This window comes from Sceloporus occidentalis, unplaced genomic scaffold, assembly GCF_023333645.1.
Source record: "Sceloporus occidentalis isolate IW3139 unplaced genomic scaffold, rSceOcc1.0.p SCAF_13, whole genome shotgun sequence".
NCBI classification, from domain to species: domain Eukaryota; kingdom Metazoa; phylum Chordata; class Lepidosauria; order Squamata; family Phrynosomatidae; genus Sceloporus; species Sceloporus occidentalis.
In genome coordinates this window covers 9,153,465-9,176,160 of record NW_028316993.1, presented here as the reverse complement: position 1 = coordinate 9,176,160, position 22,696 = coordinate 9,153,465, and the positions used below count along the sequence as shown (strand labels likewise).

Below are 22,696 nucleotides of genomic sequence, written 5' to 3'. Positions count from 1 at the left end.
TGGTTTAAACTTCCCTTTGAATTCCCAGAGCTTGTGGAAGAGGTCTCTCATTCTTTTGCTTTTATTGTTGTCTTCTATTTCCCTGCATTGATTATTATAGTAGTCCTCTTTATCCTTGCACACTAGTCATTGCATTCATGGTTCTGGTCTTGTTCCAATCTCCCTTTGCTTTTGCTTCTCTTCTTTCCTTAACGACTTGAAACATTTCATCTGTTATCTTTTGTTACTTCTCTTTCTTTTTTGCCACCAATAGTGTCTTTCTGCATTCGTATTTGAGTATGTCCTTGGCTTCTAACCATAGTACTTCAGATTCCCCATTGATTATGCTTAATAGTACCAATTCTTACATTATCTGTAAATTCATTTGAGATATTGCTCATACCATTTATATGTTTTGCTTTCTTCTTCAGCTTCACTTTAATTTTTTATATAACTAGTTCTTGATTTGTACCACAATCTGCACCTAGTCTAGTTTGGGCCACAAGAATAGAGCTTCTCCATCTTCTGCTTCTGACTGTACAGTGTATCTGAATTTTCCTTCCTTGACCAAAGGCAAGGCTATGACTAACATCATCAGTCCCCTGCCCCGCTGTATGATTTTAAACACCTTTGCCTAATAAAGAAGCCAATGGAGCTTCAAAATCTTGCAATATGTATAATGCACATTGGCCCAATATGTAGTAGAAAGAGTGGGCTTCTGAATGTTCACAAAGTGCCTTTCTATGCAACTATACAGTCATTCTCTCCAAATTTATCTCACACACAAACATCTTTAGATACATGACTGTCAACATTGCGATTGCATGCAAGTTTCTCCCTCAGCACCTCCAGATTATTTCACCTCTTGAGAGACACAGGATAACAAGGAATGCCAGAATTCACTTTTATTATTTTACTACACTACAATTAAGCTGTGATTGCAGTAGACTCCCCGACTCTTGGAGGCTCCAAAAAGAATTGCTCCACATCCTGGCTGGTCCTGTTAGGACATCTGTGAATGTCTACATGAAGTGAAAGGCTTCTGGGATGGTTTAATCTGAAGGGAAAAGAAAGACAATATTTGCATTAGAAGGAAAACCTAGGCAGTTCAAGGCATGACTGCGTGCCTTTGGGGTTCTGCTTTTTCAAGTTGGACTGATGCCCTTCCGGTGCCACCCCACTCCTATAATTTCATTCTGAGCTTCTCCCCTGCCTAGCTCTGGTTAGCCACACAGCAAAGAAACTGAAACTGCTGGAATAGGAAGCAATGTAAACTATACAAAAAAAGACTTTACTCGTGAGGCACCCACACTGCAGAAATAATCCAGTTTGACACTACTGTAACTACCATGGCTCAATGCTATGGAATTCGCGTAGCAAACTTCACTTCACAGAATTCCATAGCACTGAGCCATGGCAGTTAAAGCCATGTCAAACCGGATTATTTCTGCATTGTGGATGCAGCCAAAGTCTATTATATATCACTTCAGGGGCTCTGGCAGGCTGGGAGGCAATGCATACTTCCTTTGGATGATAAAATAAATCAATAAATATTGAAGGATATTTGCCAGCCAAAAAACCCAGTTAACAAAGCCTCTGACACAGAAGCTCCTTTGTACAAAGACTTTGTAAAGCTGGCAGATAAAAACTCTATTTAATACATTAAATCTAAAAGACAAAATGGATTAAAACATTTATTGAAAACAAACTGGAGCCATTTCTATCTTTAAAAAAAATGCTAAAGCCACACACAATTAAAATAGTGAGGGCAGCCACCCATAGTTTTAAAGACTGACAGCCATATGAAACAATGCAGTCTCAGGTGCTCATTGGTGACCCCAAGAGGATGGAATTAACATGGGCCCCATACAGACAGGCCAAGGTAAAGCTGCTTAGGGCCACTTTGGAGGTATGCTATTTAAATGATGCATGCATCCTAAGCGTCCAGAAGCCATGCCAAAGCCACGATCCAGTCCTAAGGACTGGAGCACAGCTTTGGTGCAGCTTCCAGCTTCTTAGGATGCATGCATCATTTAAACAGCATACCTCCAAAGTGGCCCTAAGCAGCTTTATTTTGGCCTGTCTGTATGGGGCCTTGGCCTCCTTTGGAAGGGAATAGTGATATAAATTCCTGATGATTTCAACTCTGTATGTATACTTACTGTGAGTTTCTGCCCACTGAGAGTGAAAACATATTTTGTGCAATATTCTCCCTCTACTCAACCATCCTCAAGTGTTCCAGAGGGTTTTTCTATTCAGGAAAAGACGTGGACTTTTTAAATTTTTTGCATAGAAGAAATAAACCTTTCCTGCACAACAGACACTGTTTCCTGTAGAGGAAACACATTTGTGCATAAAAAACATAGAAGGAGGGTTATGCAAAAAGGCTACTTTTTTCCCCTGTAGAAAAATCCTCTGGAACTTTTGAGGTTGCTCAAATTGTGGGAAGGGGGAGTGCACAAAAACCTCACTTTTCTGGGGGTTTTTAAAATTGGGAAATCAGTAATAGAGAACATGTTTTCCAGGCCTAGGAGGACATACCGATAGGGAGGTTATCTATTTATACAATATTCTCTTGAAAAGAAAAGGGGGGCATGGTCTCTGCTGCCATAAGAGGAAGGTTTTTTTGTACTGGCTTACAAGAAAAGCCAGCCAATTCCCATCTTACAGCTCTTGCTTGGATATACTTACATTCATACAATTCACAATCATCATCCTCTTCATAGTCCATTGGAGTCTCTTGGGGTTCTTCTTCCTCAATGGGGGCTTTAGGCTTTTCCTCAATAGGGGCTATGGGTTCTTCCTCAGTAGGGGCTTCGGGCTCTTTCTCTACAGGAGTTTGTGGCTCTTTCTCCACAGGGGCCTGTGGCTCTTGTTCCACAGGGGTCTGTGGCTCTTGTTCCACAGGGGCCTGTGGCTCTTGTTCCACAGGGACCTGTGGCTCTTGTTCCACAGGGACCTGTGGCTCTTGTTCCACAGGGGCCTCTGGCTCCTGTTCCACAGGGACTTGTGGCTCTGGTTCCACAGGGGCTTGTGGTTCTTCCTCCACATGGGATTGTGGCTCTTCGTCCACTGGAACAGTTAGTTTCAAAAGTTCTTCAGGGATTCCAGTCGGCTTGAAATCATTCATCTGGAATATCCAGAGTCCTGGCTTATGCACATTGCTGGTTTGGGTGATGTTGATAATTTCGGGGCGACGGGAACCAGGAATGCTATAGTAGTTTTTATCATCACCAGTGTTGAATCCAGCCTGAAATTTTTTTAAAAAAAGTGCCAGTCATCTTTGTACTATATCTAAACTATATTCTGTGGCTGCCATTACAAATATTATAGATCGCCAGGAGTCATCCTACAACCTGAATTTTTCCCATGTCAAGGAAAGAATCCAGAGACTTTGGCCTTGTTCCCACTTACCTGAAAATCTGATTCCTGAACCTATTCCTGAAACCGGTTCCGAAAAAACATGGTTCCCACTATGTTTGCACCCGTTTCAGGAATCGGTTCAGGAATCAGCAAGTGGGGGGGGGGCAGCTTGATGGCCCGGCTTGTCACTGGCCTCTCCTGGAGCTGATACCCCCAGCCCAGCCTCCTTACTGGTTTCTTTGGCTGCTGGATACTCCCTAGAATTCAATCCCATTTATTTTAGCTGTCTGTTTTTTATATTAGGCCTCATTTTCCAATTTTAAGCAAAAAACAATTAACAGCCAATTCAAAGGACTCTAGACAGTATCTGCCAGAGGAGACATATGGACTAGATAAATGTGTTACTCTGCTATAATTCCAAACTGGAATGAGAAGGCATTTTATTGGTTCTACCACTATCTGAAGCCAGTCTTTCTGGCTAATCTAGTCATACCTACCTGTGCTGGTTTTCCTCCCCGACCTGTCTCGGGATCTCCACCACTTGCTGTACCAGTGGTCCACTGTATTTTCTTATATTTGAGCATTACAAAGGATGTGTCTTTATCTGTTGCTAGGATGCACTGGAAAGTGTTTGTCTGTTGCAAAGAGAACAAGAGTGAATGAGGTCAAGGCACAGTATGGATGTATCATGCTATTGCATGGACGATTACAATTGCTTTGTTATCCATTGATTTAAAAGTATTTCTAGCCCATTCCTTATCCCAAGATGAAAATCCCAAGATGACTGGATATACTCCTGGGTCCAAAAGGTTGTTTTCCAGTTTACTAACTGGTCAAGGGGCTGCACAGCCAAAGGAACCTAAGGCCTGTTACAGACAGCCAAAATAAAGCTGCTTCAAGTCACAGTGGAGGTATGGTGTTTCAATGATGCATGCGTCCTAAGAGTCCAGAAGTCGCACCAAAGCCACGCTCCAGCCCTAAGGTCTGGAGCGTGGCTTTGGTGTGGCTTCTGGACTCTTAGGACGCATGCATCATTGAAACACCATACTTCCACTGTGACTCGAAGCAGCTTTATTTTGGCTGTCTGTAACAGGCCTAAGATCCTAAGGCAGTTTAAAAAGGCACATAAAAACCCAACTCCAAGCTGCTTTAGATCCCATTTGGGAGAAGAGCAGGATAGGAACAAAATAAAATAAACAGTCCCCAAACTGTGAAATATTTCATTTAAGAAAAATCCCAATTAACATTCAAAACAAGAACAACCAGGAGGATAAAAACAGTGTAGAAACTAAACATGATCCAGAATTAATTTGTACAACCTCAGGTTGGGGATTCTGGGAATTACAGTATAATCCAGCAACATCTGGGGACTCACAGATTGAGAACCAATGGAATATATGAACAGAAGGTGGAGTAGAGCTTGAAACGTAACTGTGGCATGTACCTTGGACAACACTTAGATATCAAACTGGCTACATCATTGTAATCCAGTTGATATTTCTGAACACTGTGCTAAAAAAGACAAACATTGATTGATTGATTGATTGATTGATTGATTGATTGATTGTAAAATGTATAAACTGTTCCATATCAAAGATCTCAGAGTGGTTAAAAACAACCACAGACAAACACAAAAGCACCAAACAAAATAAACCCTTTAATTTTATAAAAAGAAGTTTTGTTTGGAATTTTGTAGGGAGTGCTGCTTGGCTAAAAAGAAGAGTCTTCAGCAAAAAATGAGATATTGAGGGTGTAATTTTCGCTGAAAGGTTATTCCACAGAATGGGAGCCAGTGTGGCAGGGGTTTCCAAAACATGGTCCACAAGCTATATGACATCCCATACCTTTTTTTTTTTTTTTTTTTTTTTTTTTTTTTTTTTTTGCAGTGCTTTAATCCTTTATCCTCCAAGCCTCCAGCTCCCTTAATCTGAGGCAGATGAAAAACACCCCAAATTGTTCCCCAAACACTTCTCTCCCTCTGAGACCTGGACCAAATAAATCCCTCCTGGAGGGAGGGATTTATTACAGACCCTTCAACATTTCGCTGGTGAAAAGTATTACACAGGTGGCCAAGCACCAACAGGGTTTGGCCAAATGGACAGAAAGTATTAATGACACATATGTTATTAAGAAGAGAGTGCAATAGTTTGCTTTTGCGTAGGCAGAGCAAAACACTACTCTTCCTCACCTCTCTACTGCTGAGTTAGGGCCAGAGCAGGATTAGTGCATCATTGTGTCCAAAGCCTGCATCATAAAAGACAAGTCCTTGCTGCCCAGGAGTTTCAAAGCGGTAAAATTAGGCTGGGAAACAACAACACCACTCAATTATTAGATTCCATTTTACCTTTCCTTTCTATCGTCTGTGGCTTACCTTGTCAGAAGTACTTCCAAAATAGGCCACACGATCCCAGGTTGCAATCAAGGCCCAAATGGCTTTGAAAGGGATATCAGGGTAGTGCTCATTGATGTCCTTGGTAATACGATCCAGCAGTTTTGGATCTTCTACTTGACGGTAGTAGATGTCCCCTGCTATCTCATTGTTGACATCTCCCCAGTATGGGGCAACAAAAGCTATTCCATCTGTCAGAGGAATACCTTTGGGGGTGTATCCTGAGACACGCTTCTCAAAGGAAACCACACCATTGTTGTTAATCTGTAATGAGTCACACAGCCACAACACAAGCGTTACAATTGGCAGTAATGGAAAATGCCCTATTCCCCCTTAAATTGATCACCTGAAAGATTACTTCATCCCAGAAGTTGAATCAGTGCAATATCTTTATTAGGCCAGTCAAAAAAAAAATGTTGGGAATATTCAGTTTCTGACCTTAATTCTTCAGATATGAGTTCCCAAAGGCAGCGATGGTGAACCTTTTAGAGGCCGAGTGCCCAAACTGCAACCCAAAACCCACATATTTACTGCAAAGTGCCATGTCCCTCTGGCTTTCTAGTAACAAACTCTGGCAAACTTTGTGCTGGGGTGATGGCACATGTGCCCACAGAGAGGGCTCTGAGTGCCACCTCTGGCACGCGTGCCATAGGTTCGCCATCTCTGGATTGTTGGGCTTTTTTTTGGGGGGGGAGTTGTTATTTATTCAGTATTTTAGAAGTATTTCTATTTATTGTGCATCACCTTGAGGGCCCTGGTAGGTTGAGAGGTGATAAGCAAATAAGTAAAATGGAAAAGGAAGATTTTGTAGCTTGTCTCTAAAAGGACAGTTCTACACCTGCCAGACTCCTGGGGTATTCTGGCTCTGAATTCTTCCTCTTACCCGCTCTCTTTTGTTGCGGGTTTTTGTCTCTCGCAGTGAATGATGTGCAGCTCCTTCCCATGCAGGTCCCTGGGAGCTGCCTGGCAAGCCACTGCTGCAGGTATGAGAATCCCAGGGACCTCATTCTAACCTCAGAGCAACTTGCACCCAGAGCAGCAGCACATCAGGTGGCTTAAAGTGACTACAAGCCAGTGCTGCTGCTATAAAGAGAGCTGAAAACCTGCAGCAAAAGGTGAGTTATTTAAATGCAGGTTGGGGACCAAAGCCTCAAATTGGGTGAGGGTGTCATGAAGATAGTTCCTATTCAATTTGGGGTTTCAGCCTTGCAACATATAAGCAGGAGAGAGTGAGCCTGGAGGAGGTAATTTGGGATGATTTCTGCATATAGACAAGGCCTGAATTAATTTCAGGATTAGTGCATCATGGTAACCTGGTAATTATCAGCGCCTTCCATACTTTGAAAACTTTGCTCTCAGTCAAGCACCAGTCTCACCTTGGATATACGTAAGACTTGCCCATTCTCTTACTATTTGGAGGCAGCTAGTCACAGGATTTGCTGTGAGCCGTTCCAGACGGAATATTTTATTTAAGGCCTCTCTTATAGCCATAGGAAGGGGTAGGTAAAATGTGCTCCCCCTGATACTGTTGGACTCCACCTCCAAGCAGCCCTAGCCAGCATGGTCCATAATGAAGAATGCAAGGAGTTGCAGATTAACAACATCTGGAAGGTCACAAATCCTACCTCTGCCATAAAGTCATAGAGTAGCAACATAATTTTTACAACTAAACCCCCTTTCCCCAAGTAGGATTGAAATTTTCATCATGTTTCCCTTTTCATGTCTTGGTCTTTCTCTGTGACAACTGAAGTGATACGTACATAAGCGGTCTCATAAGTCTTGTTAAAGAAGGTGTAAGGCTCTAAAAGGTAAATTCTGGGTGATGTCCCATCATCTTTCTTGGGGGTCATCTGATCTCCTTCAGCTTCCCCATAGGGATACAGAAGATTTTCTGCAGAGAAATAGAGACAGACAGCACCTATATAACTCAACCCTGACTCCGCATTAGAAAGACTTCTCATGAAAATGTCCATACTCGGATGTTTTAATCACAGAAAGGATTCATGGTGAAATTGTTTGCATGCCTTTTCAGAACGATTCCTCGCTGTGTTCCATGGGACTTGCTCTCTAGCCAGCGTACTGGTTGGGGATAGTGGGAGTTGCAATACAAGACACACAAGATTGCAACATAATATACTTGCATAACACTTTATTACTCATGATTTTTTTTACTTTGATCCTAAATGGCTTAACATGAATTGTCATTTCATTTTGATTTGAATGACTTCATTTAGAATGCTTAAATTTTATAAATAAAGGACAGAGCTTGTTTTCATTGCCTTAAATAAATGTGCTGTGTTCTGCCCTTCTAGTCAGCAACTTCAATAGGTACGATGTTATTAAGGGTCACTAGCTCTCCTGTTCTGAGGACTCTTGAGTTTGTTTTATATGCGTCAGAGATGGAAATGATTATCTGAATGGAGTGGTCCTTTTGTTTCTGCAAATGGGAGTCTTAACTCCCAACAGTCCTCTGAAGAAGGAATGGGATAAAATGTATACTTAGACCTTGCAGAGGAGGTAGTAAGCCAGATGCAGTTTGCTTCCTCTCTCATGATTCTTGGCTTCATCTTGGGTGACCCCATCCTCCACCCCACCAGCCCCGCTGGGCATCGGCTGATATGGTATCTCTATCAGTGTCATACAACTCAGGTTCCTAGAAACTGCAGAAAGTCCTATGAAGAACACCCATCCACACATCACCCATCATTGCAAGCATCAACATTTTACCATCAGTCTGTGTATCATGCCATGGGAATGGCAGGACCGAACCTGTAACAAAGAAAAACAGAAGAAGAAGATGAGCTTCATGCCGAATTTGTGTTCCTTCACAAATTGCCAGGGAATTTGTAGATGAAGTCTTAAGATACTGTCGTAACTCCATACACACAGGGGTTTAGTTGTTGGAGAGAGGGGTCAGAACAAGGGCATTGATTCCCCAATAAAAATTCTGCCTCAAATTAATTTTCACCCAGTCCCCCCTCCCCTCATTTTTAGCTTTACAGAGAGTGAGATCTTGAAAATTGACCACATCTAGTACTTTCTTGTCTGCTGTATTCTCACTCCCTTTGTCCCTTTTCTTTGGTGGCCTAAACCCTGTTTTTAAACACTCAAATGAAAGTTTACATTACTGCAATGCTAGACGTTTGGGGACTGAAGAGAAATATTCTTATTTAGGGTGCAAGGCTCTCATTTCCTCCCTTCCTCCACAGCTACACCCCTGTAATACATCATGCAAATAGCTGGCTGGTTTGTACATGTATGTTCTAAAGAAATAGCCATTTTCATGTAGAGGAAGACATGCAGCAAATCAGAGAGGGCAAGAAATGTTAATGGAAGTTCATGTGTTTTTCTCTAGAGTTCTCCTCTGAAGTAAAGTTCAGGTATCGGCTAAGAATGTCTGTGCTGCTTACGAGCATCTAAGCTCAACATGTACAAATCTCCAATGATTTCTCCTCTGAGAGGAACCAAAAGCCAAATAGTGCTGTCTTTGGAATTAGGACTTAGAGAAAGGGAGGGAATATAGGCCCGGTACATACCACCAAGAAGTGGCATCCAGGCGGCGATTCTAGGGTTAGGGATCATGCACCAACTGCATTGACCCTAACCCTAGGACATCACGGCGGCGGCGTAATGATGGCCTCGCATCCATACAGGGGCCGCCATTGTGATATACGTGATGCAGAGCGTATAGACGTCACTGTGCATTGCTTACATCATGAACGTGCCAATGGCACACTCATGATGTGCACATGGCATCCCAAGAAAAACCCAGATTTTCTTGGTTCTTTTTGGGGCGGAGGGATGCTGCACAGTTTGGCTGCTGCAGCATCCCTCCACAGGAAAACCAGCCACCTCCAGCCCACCCTTTCAGGGTGGTATGTACCAGGCCATAGGTTGATAAAATGCTATTTTTCAGGACTAGGCATGGTTCCCTAACTTGCCAAATCCCTTGTCTCAGCAGTGCAACCACTCACCATTGTCTGAAAGAGTAAACTGCAGTGTTATCAGCTGAGCCCATTAAAGCAGAGGTACCCATTATTTTGCACCTTGCATTAAAGCCTTCCATTGCCTGAAACCTGGAGCTTACAGTGATTTAACAAGTCAGTACTTTTATACACATAGGAGAGATCTGGACTGCTGCTTAAATCTGTGGATTCCTATGGTACACTTCACCCCAGCAGTATTTCAATTTAACAGTGATTAAGTTTGTAGCAGCAGTGGTTTGACCTGCTTCTACTCCATGGCCAAGTACTCCCTCTCTCTGCAGTTATTCATTCACTTCACAATTTTGTGTGGGTGTAGGGGAATAACTTTTTCACCCAACCACCAGCCTCTTGTGTCTTTCATATTGCTCTTTCTCAAATTAACTTACCCAGCGCAAGTAGTAGGAAGGTCAAGGAAATCTTCATGTTGGCCTTCCCTTTGAAAGTAACAAAGCAAAGAGGAGAAAAACAAATATAGAATTAATTAGGGTATTAGTGTTTGATTATTTGAATTATATGCTTGTTGTTGTTATTTGTCTAATTCTATAGTTTATTCCTGTCCCATTTCTGCAAAAGTGGATAGATTGCCTAATTTCATACAATCTTGGACAAAGCCTGGGTTGAAGGTCACAACATGGAAAAGTTGCCTTTTGGACTTTTGGACTACTGGCTGGGGGATTCTGGGAACGGTAGTCCAAAAAAGTAATATTTCCAAATTCCAACCATTGGCTTAATTTCCAAAACCCTGTACAAGAGATCATTGTGAGTGTCAGGTAAAAGTTATTTGTCCTTCCCTAGGATCCTGATGGGTTAGAGGAAGAGGATGAAAGACAGAGAGAAAGGGGGACTGCAGAAAGAGAGAAAAAGGAAAAGAATTCTCAGAAAGAGAGGCATCTACTCTGTAGAAATAATGCAGTTTGACACCATTTCATGTGCTGTAGCCCCATCCTATGGACTCCTGGGATTTGTAGTTTTACCAAGTCTTTAGCCTCCTCTCCCAAAGAGTTCTGGTGCCGTGGCAGTTAAAGTGGTATCAAATTGCATTATTTCTACAGTGCGGATGCACCCATAGAAAAGGGGGCTGAAAGAAGAGTGAGAAAAGAGGGGTGACAGAAAGTAGAAAGTAAGGTGATGGCAGTAAAAAGGTGACCTCATCCATTTCCCCCACCCCTGACTTCTCTTTTGCCCTATCGTGCTCACCTTTTGGCTCCTCTCTTCTTCAAATCTTTACCCCCTGGGTTCCAACTTCGTTAAGGAGTCTGCTGTTTTTATAGACAGACTCCCAAGCTTCCCATGTCCAACCCTCCACCAAGACAGTGACCCATCTCCTGCTCTGTTCTTCCCCTCCCTCCATGGAACAGATCTGGCCATATGCCCCAGGGATTGATGGCTGACCCAATGGTGACAAGGAAGTTCTAAATCCATTCTTAATCCAACTGCATATACTGGATTCAGAGGGCAAACTGAGGCTTTAGGCAAAAGCTCACCCCACCCCCCATTCCTGAAAAAGAGGATAAGGGAGAAAGGGCAATAAAGGATAAACTTAAATAGGTATTAGGACCACACTGCATGTCTGAGTTGTACTGTGTTGGACTATGGCCTGATACAGACTGGCGCAAAGTGCTGACCTGGGCCCGATTTTAGGGCTTGGGAGAGTGGAGCGTCTGCACACTCCCGGGCCCTACAGCAACATAATGGCTCACCCCCATCCACATGGGTGGCGCCATGATGGTGTACACATGGTGCCATGTCCAAATGGTGGAGTGCCACATGGACATCATTGTTGCACATGAGGTCACCAATGGTGCCCGGCACACACCCTAAAAAGAACCTGCTGGGAGCGGGTTCTTTTTAGGGCTCCAGGAGGCGCACCGTTTGGTTGCTGCAGCCTCCGTGTGGGGCAGAAAGGGGTGGCATCTCGGCACTCCTTTCTCCCCGTCTGTATCCCCACTATGACTCTGGGACCAGGATTTGATTTTCTACTTGGCCATAGAAACCGACTGGTTGACCATGGGTGAGTCACACACTCTCAGCCACAGAGAACTCTGTCACCATAAATCACTCAGAAGCGCTTTGAAGGCATACATGTATTTTGGCACTACAGTTGATTTAATGTACTTCTTCAGCTTTACTCTAATTTTTGAACATAACAGTTCCTGGTCTGCACTGTAGACTGCTCCTGTTTTTGTAGAGACTATGTTTCTTCCTCTGCTTCCAGTTATGTAGTATATTTGAAAGACAGTCAGGGATGGGTTACCACTGCAGCCTTCTACAAGGTACTAACACAAATTATCTCAGAGATCTTCTACCAGCGTCATCCCACACTACTGCTGCTGCCCAGTAGCTGTTTGGCACATTTAGTTTGATTCCTCAACAAAAGCCTGCATGACTGTCAATATGAATTCTACTGTCAGCAGAACCTCTAAGCTAATGGGAGCATGCAGTCCTACCACCTTGGAAAGGTAGTGCCAAAGTGGGGTTCTAAGGCATACCGTTGTAGAAAATCAAAATGCTGATCCTCAGTTATCCAACACATTGGGTCAGACCACAATCTTTTGTCCAATATATAAACTAATTGGCCTTCCAGTTGAATTTTATTCCAGTATTAATGATGCTCTACCATAGCTGAGGTCAATGAGGTATATATGATATCCGGGATGAGGGGGGTCATTGCACTCTACCTAATGGTTGTGCTGGCCCTGTTGCTTTGGGTCCCCACAACTGCCAGGTAAGTCTACCAGGGCTCAGCTACAGAAAAGAGAAGTATCTCAAATGCACTTTACCCAAGAAATTACCATCAAGAGTTCCCCATGTTGTCTCTGTGTGCAATTATAGCACTTTGATACTACTTTATCTTTCCTGGGTCCATCCCCTGGAACACTCAACCTTCCACGGATACACTGTAATTTGACATGGCTTTTCCCTCCCTCTTTTGTTCTTGTGACAAATGAGAGTTTAGTATTAGCTCAGCACTTAAGATCATCCACCCTTCAATCCTCCGCCAAAAGATAAAATGAAATGAAAATCAGAGAGCAGAAAATTATTTAAGATCCAGTTCAGTGTTGAGTGAAAAATGTGGATCTAGATTAGCTGTTGATCCTCAGTCGGTTTGCTTATGCAAAGAAACTCAGTAAGCATTAAGTGAGCATACAAGGTGTGGCTTTTGTTTGCCTTGGCCATTTCACTTGTGTTAAAGTCCCGAATGTTTGCAAATGAAGACCTGGAGGTAAAGCAGGATCTTGTCATGCCTCTTTGTGTAATAGAGTGCTACTGAAAATGGTGGTCTGTGGATTGAGGCCGTCAAATGCTAGTCTGTGGCAGGTTTTTAGGAAACTATGCAAATATGATAGTAACATGGAACAAACATGGTACCAGTCCCTGGTACATAGGGAGAAAAATAGTTCTTTGTCACATCAAATAGCTTGTAAAGCACTTGCATAATAGATAAGAAGCGAGGGAAGGGGAGGGGGAAAGGGATGTAGTGGCATCTTTAAGACTAGCTGGTTTTTATTTTTGCATGAGCATTCGTGGATATAAACCCACTTCTTTGTATGCAGTACAGAGTGATAAGAAATGCTCAGGTATAAAGCATATTGTGGGAGTGGGAGTAGGATACAGATGGTAGAAAAACAGCCTGAAGGGGAATGTTGCAGAAGGACAGATATATAGAAAGCAGAGAGTTACAGCATAGAATTTAAAAATTACAGTTCTACAAAGTCCCTGAACCTAGGTGATTCTGGGAATTGTAATCCAAAAATGCAATTTTTCTAAGGATTGCCTAAGTAACTGGCTTACTCACATTCATGTTATTTGACAAAACTGCAGTTAGAAACTAGCATTTGCTACTATAACAATAGACTAAAGCTAGTTATGGCCAAAACAATAAGACAGTGTTTTCAGTTGATCCAGGAAGTAAAAGAGAATAAAGCTGAACCTTGATTGTCAAGGGGTAGATTTTACTTTATGAATACCAGTTTCATATGGGATGTTTAAGCCCAGTGTGCTTTGCAGTGTATGAATCCGTGTCACGCCCTTGTTCTGCTTCTGCTCCAGTGTGCCTTGGGCGAGGGCAGGGGATGACTCTAGTCCAAACCTTAATATGTTTGCTGACCATTAAACTTCCTTCAGCTCGCCGTCATGCCATGCACTTGCAGTTTGATATTGTTTACTCATCCCACGGGCACGTGGTCCGCTCCAAATTTTTGCATTCTGGCCATGATCTCTATCTCCTTAGCATGAATGATGGGACCTAAATGGACTAGAATAGCCCTGAACTCTGGAAAAGCTATCCATTTGCCTCTCACACTGTTATAAATAAGACGGGCTAAAGCTCTTTTGAACCAAATGGCCAGCTCTAAGGAACTGCTATTGTCTAAGGTTTGAAGATGAGGATCAATATTTGTCTTCTGAATTGACTCCCTCTACTCTGCTCACATAAGGTTATCTGGCTGAAAGTTGGAGAGGCCTTCTGTACCTCTAATGGTTCTGTAAGAAGAGGGAATTTCAGCAGGCATTGCTTGCTATCAGCTTGTGCGACAAGCCACACCTGCTGAAATTCTTTCTTCTACACATCCATCAAATGTACAGGAGTCTTCTCCAGTTTTTAATCTGGCAACCCGACACTCAGTAATCTGTTTGACTACCTCATACAGTCTCATAGGAGTTTATCACATGGGGAGGAATTGGAAGTTTAAAATGATGCAAATGGTTTTCACATGCAAACTGCTGTTATCCTGTGCAAAATCCGAGATCAATCTGCACACGCGTGCAAATGCGTGAATGGTTTTCACACAACAGGACCAAATGGGCCTCCGTCCTGATAATGATAAAAGTGTGTGCATTCCAAAAAGATTTTCACATGTAGACCACATCAAATCTGTCTGTGTGTGTCCCTGCCTTCCCTCAGTAGCTGTTTCTGTAAGAACTCTGGCTTGGAGCGAAGGCTGAAGTGATCCCCAAACTGTCCTTTTTAAAGGATTTTGGACTTCAGCTCCCAGAAGCCTCAGCCATGTTGGCCACTAGCCTGGGATTCTGGGAGCTGAAGTCCAAAATGCCTTAAAGGGGACAGTTTGGGGATCACTGTGGCTGAAGCAGGAGAGAAAGAGAGAGAGAGAGAGAGAGAGAAGCACAAGCATTCATTCACTTCCCCCCCCCCACCCTCTCTCTCTCTCTTTCTCTCTCTCTCTCTCTTTCTCTGCTCTTGCATCAGCTGTTTGTTTTAAGAGCTCTGGCTATGAAGAAGGGTGGGTACTTATTTTACTTATTTCATGGCACTGGAAGTAAACACCCCAAAGAGCCATGGGAAATCTGGCAACAGGGAGAATCCTGTGAACAAACTGCAAGTTGCTTTCACACTACAGCAGTGCGCAAAAAAAGCGAATTCGTGAATGAAATGGAAATGAATTTCCTATATTTCCCCCAAAATGCTTATTTCCTGGTTCAGGTCACTTTCTTGTCAGATTCCAAGTGGCTTGCACATAACATCATGTGAAAACCATTTGCGCAATGGTCAACGGAATTCACAAAATTCAGTAGTCCATCTATGCAGACACACCCCAGATCAGTGCACTGAAAAACCCTGGAAGCTGGATGTGAACCCCAAACCATGTTAACTCCAAAATAATCCCAATCCATTTTAACCCACCATTCTTCCCCCTTGCCAGTTCACACCATACAAAAGTCTCCCATATCAGTTTATTGAAAACCTGAACATTGGATTTTATTGTTAACTCTAATCCATGTTAACCTTGAGATCAACCCACCTTGCCTTCCTGCTGTCCCCTCTCCTCCTCCTCCACCACCACACCAATTAATCTATGTAGAAGTATCCCAAGTCAGTGCACTGAAAAACCTAATATCTGGAAGTTTACCCTACTAAATGGTAAACCTAGAATTTTTGGAATACAATCTCTCCCCATTTTCTTCTCTTCTTCTCCTCCTCCTGAAACCCTGCTCAGCCATGGAGACCCCTTGGGTACCCTTGGGTCAATCACTCTCTCTCAATCCCAGAAAGGCAAAGAAAACCTCCTCTGAACAAATCTTGCCAAGAAAAACCTGGGATAGGTTGACTTAGGGTCACTATAAGTTGGAAATGACTTGAAGGCAAGACATTGGGGTCTATGGTGCAAATTTGAATGTTTTTGTGACGCTGCCCTCTGCTGTGTTGACTTTGCCACTGCTTCTCAGTCATGAAATGAAATCTATGTTATAATATCTGATGGAATAGCATTGGATAGTTCAGTGTATTAGAGATCCTGTTGGAGCAGTGAGACCGCTAGGAACTGCTATTCCAACTATGAAATGTATTATTTTCTGTTACATTTCAGCAACCTGGGCCCTGAGCAGATGGGCCCAGAAAGCATGGTTGTTTGGTTGGCCCCTGGTTCAGCGCACTGATGGGTGAGTATTCACATACCCATACCCATGCCAACCCTGGCGCACCATTCCATACCTTGATGGCCATCAATCTTACTAAGAAGCCCCCAGTCACCACATCTGACTTTAAAACAAAGTGCCTGGCACTGCACCCACATGGCCAGGCACCCCATTTCTGCATCACATGCAGGGACTAGGGGATTTTTCATGCAGATCGACAGCCGGCAAGAGAAGGAGCATGGGGAAGGCATCTGAACAGCCCAGTTTTGTTAAGGAATTTGTTAGAAACTGTGTATTTTACCCTGGGAGTAAATGCTGTTTACCCCGGGATCAGGCTAGATCCTCCGAATCCACGTCTGGATAGATAAAATCAAGCCCAATCCTGCCCCTGGGGTTTTGGTCTCTGACTTCTGTACTAGATAACATGAGTCCAGGGGAAAACAGGTCTATTTGGCCTGTGCGGACAATCCCATGGACTAGCTAACACAGATTATATGAGTACCATATTGTTGACTGTTGAAACTAACTCTGAGTGAATACTTTCACTTAATTACAGTTATGAGAACCTCTCTACTGTAGAGGTGGATTTACTGACTTCAGTGTAGTCACAGGGTGAGCTTATACACTTTTGGTCTGTGCTAATATAGTTGTTCTTGTTTGCTTCTGAAACACACCGCAAGGCACACTGTTTGGGAGGGAAAGGAAATTCTTTGGCCAAAGATCTTTCCAAATAAAAATTCAGGATTTGACCCACAGTCTGCATTAACTCAGAGTGGATGTAGAGGGACTGATATTTTAGTTCTCCCCTTGTTGCTTTCACTAGATACAAAGTCCTGTGACAATAAAGATGGTGATTTTACCTGTGTATCTCTCTAAGCATGATCACTTACCCTTTGTGAAACTGACATTTTGTTCTTCTTTGACAAACATGGGATTTAGTATTTGAGGCTCAAACCTCACTTTTGCTTTCAACTGATTTACTTTATGATTTAACTTGTTTCTAAGCCTTAGTTTGGCTTCTGTGAAATTTTGAAAACAAGCTCTGGATTGGAAATATTGATTTTTGTTTTGAAACTCCATCTCTGACCTCTACTTTGTATTCTAGAAGGCATTGTTGTTGTTGCATGTACATTTGCATTCCAGCACCCTGTTAAAAGTAGCACTTCTCATAACAGCTGAACGATGCCATTAAAGAAAATTGAGAAAGAGCTGAAGAGTCCTTGGCAATGTTTCTTTTAACCTTGGCAGTTTGTTCTCTGGGAAATGACTATTTTCTAACTGGACAGGCTATCATTGAAGCCATCTTATGAGAGTACTCCTGACATGCTTTCGGAATCCCAAACACACCCAGCAGTCCCAAAAGGCTGAGGTGCGGATAGTATTGAGTAAGTTGGATCACTGCCTTAACTCAACATAAGGGAGCCTCCTCTATGCTGGGCAACAGGACCTTTTCAATGAAAGAAATTTGAACCATTTGAGGCATATAATGCACATACAGAGAGAAGTAGCCGGAAAAATTGGTATTCTTCAGCCCCATGGGAAGGCTACATTCACACCCTTCATTTTCTCCTGATAAACACAGTCAAAATGCTTGCTCTGTGCTACTGTCAAATGGTTCTTCCAGTCCCCACAGATGCCTGGAAGATGACAAGAAAGAGTAAGGTAATCACAAAGAAGTAGCACATTGTATATTAATACTCCTAGCTGTAGACGGAAGTGGGGAGCTGTCATCTGAAATGGCTGATGCTGGAGGACAACTACTTTACCACCTTCCTTGGGTTTCCCCCCACCGTCCTCCTGTTATTCAACCCTCCTGATTAGTAGTCCAGCATTTCTAATGCTTGCTGGATTGTAGCTTTCTCTCAATATGCTACAGCACTATTAGTAAAAAACCCTGAGTGAATATGAGGGAGCCAGGCCAAACTGCACAACCCAATGCACACTTCACGTGTGCATTTGTTCTTTCTAGAGGTAGAGCCCAGCAAAATATCTTGGGCCAGTCCTCTTTTACACACTGTCACTTCTGAAAAGCCTTCTCGGATATAATAAAGCATGCTAACACTGCTCATGACTGAAGGGGTTGTCAGCTGTTTCCATATCAAAATCGTTCTGTTTATATCACAAGAGTCTAAAATGTGTCCCTTCAGATGTTGCTGGACTGTCATTCCCAGCATTCCTCATACATTGACTATAGTGGTTAACTCCAGTTAGAGGTGTAATTTTAAATATAAGTTGTAGCATATAAATGAATCAATGCAAAAATAAATAGTAACCCCAAGGGCACTGTCATATCTTGGGCTCTCCATCACAGGTCTGCCCAACTGCTGCTATCTGAGCCCCACAGCAAATCAATGTATACCAATTCCAAACACCCAGAAAGCTCTGCTTTTACCTTTCCTCATGAACTTCCCTTCTTTATGGTTGAAATGTGCATCTGGAAGGTTGGAAAAGTTGGACATTTTGTTATCCTTCATCTTCTGGAAGGAGGCGTTTTCCACTACAGCATCTATTTGCTGTCTGTTGAGTTCTTTACCAAGGAAGTGGCAGATCTTTTCCACACTGCCTCGCAGGTCCTGGGGAAGGAGGGAATAATGTTGAACAACAGGAATCTGATTCCTGACTCTGTGCTTCCATGTCGAAATTGACTTTCTCCTCTCTCTGAGCCTCACAGCGTCTCTTCAGTGTTTTAAAGGGATGCAGGCAAATACCACAGTGGTTCTGCTTAAAGGCGGGTGTTTTGGGGAGCAGTGGTGTCGTTCCTAGTATGGTCCTTACTCTCTGCACCCCATAGTGCCCTCCTGGCACACAGGGAGGGGAGAATCAAACAACTTAAGAGAAACTACAGTCAAAAACTGTCCTCAGTCCTAAATTGCTCTCATATATCATGTTTTATTATTGGGGTAAGCAAAGTATGGCCACTTTTGGCTCTTGTAGTGTGGCCCCTATAATACCTCCCAAAATGCCCACAATGTCAGATCACCTCCAGTTCTCTAGGAGATGTGATTTCCCACTTAAATATAATACCTGCCCACCTCTTCTTTGGTTTAGGCCTTTCATAGAACTGGAAGTGGTGTGTTAGTCACTTCCTGTTTCTTACAAAATCAGTTTTCGGCCTGACGTAGTTCTAGTGGAGGTGATTGCAGAATTATTCTGTCATAATCTATCCAAAGAAAAGGTCTAGATAAGACCAAATGCTCCTTTATGTTCTTGTTGTTATCTGCCTTCAAGTTATTTCCAACATACAGTGACAATAGGGACCCTAAAATCATGGGGTTTTCTTGGCAAGTTGCATCAAAGGGGGGTTGCCACTGCCATCCTCTGAGAATGAGAGAATGTGACTTTCCCCAGGTCACTCAGTGGGTTTAAATGGCCAAGCTGGGATTAGATCCCTGGTCTCCAGAGTCATAGCCCAATGTTCAAACCATTACACCTTGTCTCTCTTATAGATATGCTGATTTCAGCACCGTAGACAGCTCCCAATTTGACAAGGGGTAGTAGACCAGATGTATTCTTTTTTTAAAGGGCTATCAATTCTAGATGAATACTGAACCAAGATGCAGCCATTTTGTTGATAGATTCAGAACCATTGGGGACAAGGAATAACTTTGAGCAGTTCAGTTTATCAGTGATACTGTTGCAGCTGTGTAACTACTAGGAAATGATATTTCCACTATGAAGTGTATCATTTTCTGCTACATTTATATAACATGAACTAATCAAGACAGGTGAAATGAATAGCATATTGTTACTGTTGAAATTAATTCTTAATCGATATTTTCAGCTAATGATGTCATGAGAAGCTCCCTTCTGTACATGTTAGTGTATAGTTTCTTGTATGATCACTATGTGAGTTTATAAGTCTTTAATCTGTGTTAATCTGTGTTAACTATAGGTATGCGAATATAGGTAATGTCAAACCAGACCTTCTGTAGCTCTTCATAGGTGATGAAGAAGAAGTTGGGCATGTCCTTCATTTCCAGCCAGCCTTTCACGTGGTCAAACCAGGAACCAATGGGTACTGGGAGGGCAAAGCAGAGGCAAAGACAGAATGTAAGCAGTCAGAGTTAATGTTGGGGGCAGGAGAAAGAAAGCAAATTTTCACTAGGAGTATAGATATTTATTATCACATAGAACAACACTGACACTGAGGCCTCTTCATATAATCCCTTCCTGACAGACTGACAGCAAAAAAAGCGAAACCCTGTCATGGAGCTCATTTCTTCCTTTCATTTGCACTTCACCCACTTCACAACCTGAGATATATTTTTCTGCCATAAGGCCAATTGACAAATTCAAATGTTTTCTCTTATTCCATACCATTTCCACTCAGAAACTCCTCCAGAAATTCTTCCACAGTTCCAGGATCCTTCAATCCATCATACAACTTAGCGAAGTGGTAATATGAGATCAACACATCCTTAGGATTGCGCAGGGTGTAGATAACCTGTAAGAAAGTTAGTTATTTAGAGTGCAAACAAAGCCAACCCTGCCATTGGACATGTTAGGGCAGCCACATCGAGCAGCTTATTTGAATGGCTATGAAAGTGCAACAATAGTATTTTTAATTCACAAAATAGATCTACTACTACTTCGGCATGCAATAAGGCAAGTGTCAAAAAAGCTACCAAATGGGGAACTACAATTAAGAAGAGCAAAAATATGTGGAAAAAACATTTTGCAGAGAAAATGTGAATTGTAGAAACATGTTATTTTGGCCCAAAACAGACAGGACACATAAAGCGACTTCTGGGCACTTTTAGGGGCATGGCATTAAAATAACGCAGCCCCTAAACTGCCCAGATGACTAAGGCAGCCCAAACCCAGCTGCAAACAAAACATTTTTGAATGTGTGAATATCTGGCAAAAAGTGCAATGTTGTTGGTAATGTCAACAAATCCAGTTTTGAGGCTTGAAAAGCAAGCTCCCATAGGCTTAATGTATCCGTTTCCTCTTACCTTGGCCTCAGAATGGAGTAAGGACTTGGGTGAAATCTGAAATGGCAGGTGAGTTGTTAGAAGACGGGGTGGAGGATATTTCAAGGCTAGTTCCAGACCGAGATTAGTGTTAATCCATAGCGCCCGCTCCCAAACCGCTGTGCTGTGAACCCATGAGGGGTCCCCACTGTGTTGGATCAAGCCCAAGATCTCTAGCATCCAAACGGTACCTTGGAAGAGAATTAACAGTATTACCTCTAGTGTCATAGCAAAGACTGATTTTCCTGCAGATACAACATGGTTGTTTTCCTCCATCGCCTTATACCACTGAGTAATCTTTGTTTCCTCTCGTCTGCTAACAGTTTGTGCCAAACATTTTGACTTTCAATCAGGCCATCAGGTTTGGTTATGCAATGGCTGCACTAAGCCAAATAAATGCTGGGGTTCTAGATACCCCCTTAATAATACTTCATTTGTGACATCTTCCAGTTTAGATAATGTACCCTGTTAAGGCTAATAGCTATTGAGTGAGTGGATCCAGGGCCTTTTCCACGCCTGTTTGATCGTCAAAGGATTGTTTCAGATTGCATCAATGCAGTGACACCTTGGAGCTAAAGATCATTACTTTTTCTAGAACAGTTAAGAATACCTTTTAAGTTACATAAGACTGTATGAGTTTGTTAATAATACCCTACGATGTAGAAGCTTGCCTTTCTTACCTGTTTCCCCTGCTTAAGAGATGGTAATCATTACCAATTGCAACAGGCATTTATTCACCTCCCTCTTAGGAGTTAGTTACAAGCCATTTCACGCCGTGTAGCCTTTATGGTGTAGGCATCTTGTATCACTGAAACGTAAGTAGTCTGAATGATAAATTGTTGTTGTAATTGTCCAGTGTGTTTATATTATCGATATGATCTGCATGCACACATGTTTATATTTTGACAAGGACGTAGCTGAAGAAGTCACAGAAATGGAGACTAGAAATTCTTGGGGTTTCTACTCCACCTCAGTACCAGCCCACTGGAAAGCCAGCCATCAGAGGCCTTTTCGCACTGCATCATGGGTGCCTATGGCATCTGCTTCTGTCTGCTAAACTGGCTTTTTTGGCTATTGCACATTACACATCTCTTTCTCTGCTTTATGTTACATAACTTTGTCTAACTGCCTGTCCTCCACAGCCTGTCATCGCTTCATGTTGTCGTGTCATTTGAAAAAGTAATGAGGGTTCATTATATTTTCTTCCCGCGCACTTTTTTCAGAGATTCACTGCAATGCATAATAATAAGCAGTGTGTTGTTTGTGCCAGAAAAAATTATGCAGTTTCTTTTAGCATGTGTCTCCAGGGAGGAGTGTGCAAAACATGACATGTGTGTGTGTGTGTGTGTGTGTGTGTGTGTGTGTGTTAGAAAGAGCTACATTTAATTCTGAGTGTCCAGCTCACATCTGCATGAGGTTTGAAAAGGGAACTCGGGCTGAACAGGCAGTCCCTTTCAGCGCCAGACTGGGGCCATGGCAACTACATGCTGCAGCCTTATCTGGCCTTCCCATGGCACAAAAAGGAGCCGCAAAAAGTGGCTCCTTTTGTGCCATGGAAAGGGCGCTTTTGCTGCCGTGGTGACACCTTCTGGCACTCCTTTTGGTGCTGCATCATCTGGATGCAGTGCCAAAAC

At 42.7% G+C, this 22,696-nt stretch overlaps 2 protein-coding genes across 2 annotated transcripts; both read right to left on the bottom strand.

Moving 5' to 3' along the window:
- Positions 1–915: 915 nt before the first annotated feature.
- LOC149304868 (alpha-tectorin-like) lies at positions 916–22,111 on the bottom strand. Its single transcript, XM_089479318.1, has 8 exons — positions 22,032–22,111; positions 10,104–10,151; positions 8,459–8,500; positions 7,492–7,622; positions 5,714–5,995; positions 3,840–3,977; positions 2,671–3,229; positions 916–1,036 (listed from the first exon to the last, which is right to left on the bottom strand). Exons 2-8 carry the CDS (start codon positions 10,138–10,140, stop codon positions 1,032–1,034), a joined length of 1,194 nt encoding a protein of 397 aa, XP_089335444.1. The 5' UTR covers positions 10,141–10,151; positions 22,032–22,111; the 3' UTR covers positions 916–1,031.
- LOC149304869 (sulfotransferase 2B1-like) lies at positions 17,605–21,248 on the bottom strand. Its single transcript, XM_089478577.1, has 5 exons — positions 21,045–21,248; positions 20,407–20,533; positions 20,013–20,107; positions 18,482–18,662; positions 17,605–17,726 (listed from the first exon to the last, which is right to left on the bottom strand). The coding sequence occupies exons 1-5, from the start codon at positions 21,240–21,242 to the stop codon at positions 17,617–17,619; spliced, it is 711 nt and encodes a 236-aa protein (XP_089334703.1). The 5' UTR covers positions 21,243–21,248; the 3' UTR covers positions 17,605–17,616.
- Positions 22,112–22,696: the final 585 nt, after the last annotated feature.

Coding starts and splice junctions, on each gene's coding strand:
- LOC149304868 (XM_089479318.1), bottom strand. CDS start 10,140: ATGAAGATTTCCTTGACCTTCCTACTACTTGCGCTGG. Junction 7,623..8,458: donor GCATGATACACAGACTGATG/GTAAAATGTTGA, acceptor ATTTCTCTGCAG/AAAATCTTCTGTATCCCTAT. Junction 5,996..7,491: donor AGACTTATGAGACCGCTTAT/GTACGTATCACT, acceptor GACTCATTACAG/ATTAACAACAATGGTGTGGT.
- LOC149304869 (XM_089478577.1), bottom strand. CDS start 21,242: ATGCTAGAGATCTTGGGCTTGATCCAACACAGTGGGGACCCCTCATGG. Junction 18,663..20,012: donor CCTATGAAGAGCTACAGAAG/GTCTGGTTTGAC, acceptor CTCCTTCCCCAG/GACCTGCGAGGCAGTGTGGA. Junction 17,727..18,481: donor AGGGAAGTTCATGAGGAAAG/GTAAAAGCAGAG, acceptor GTCATCTTCCAG/GCATCTGTGGGGACTGGAAG.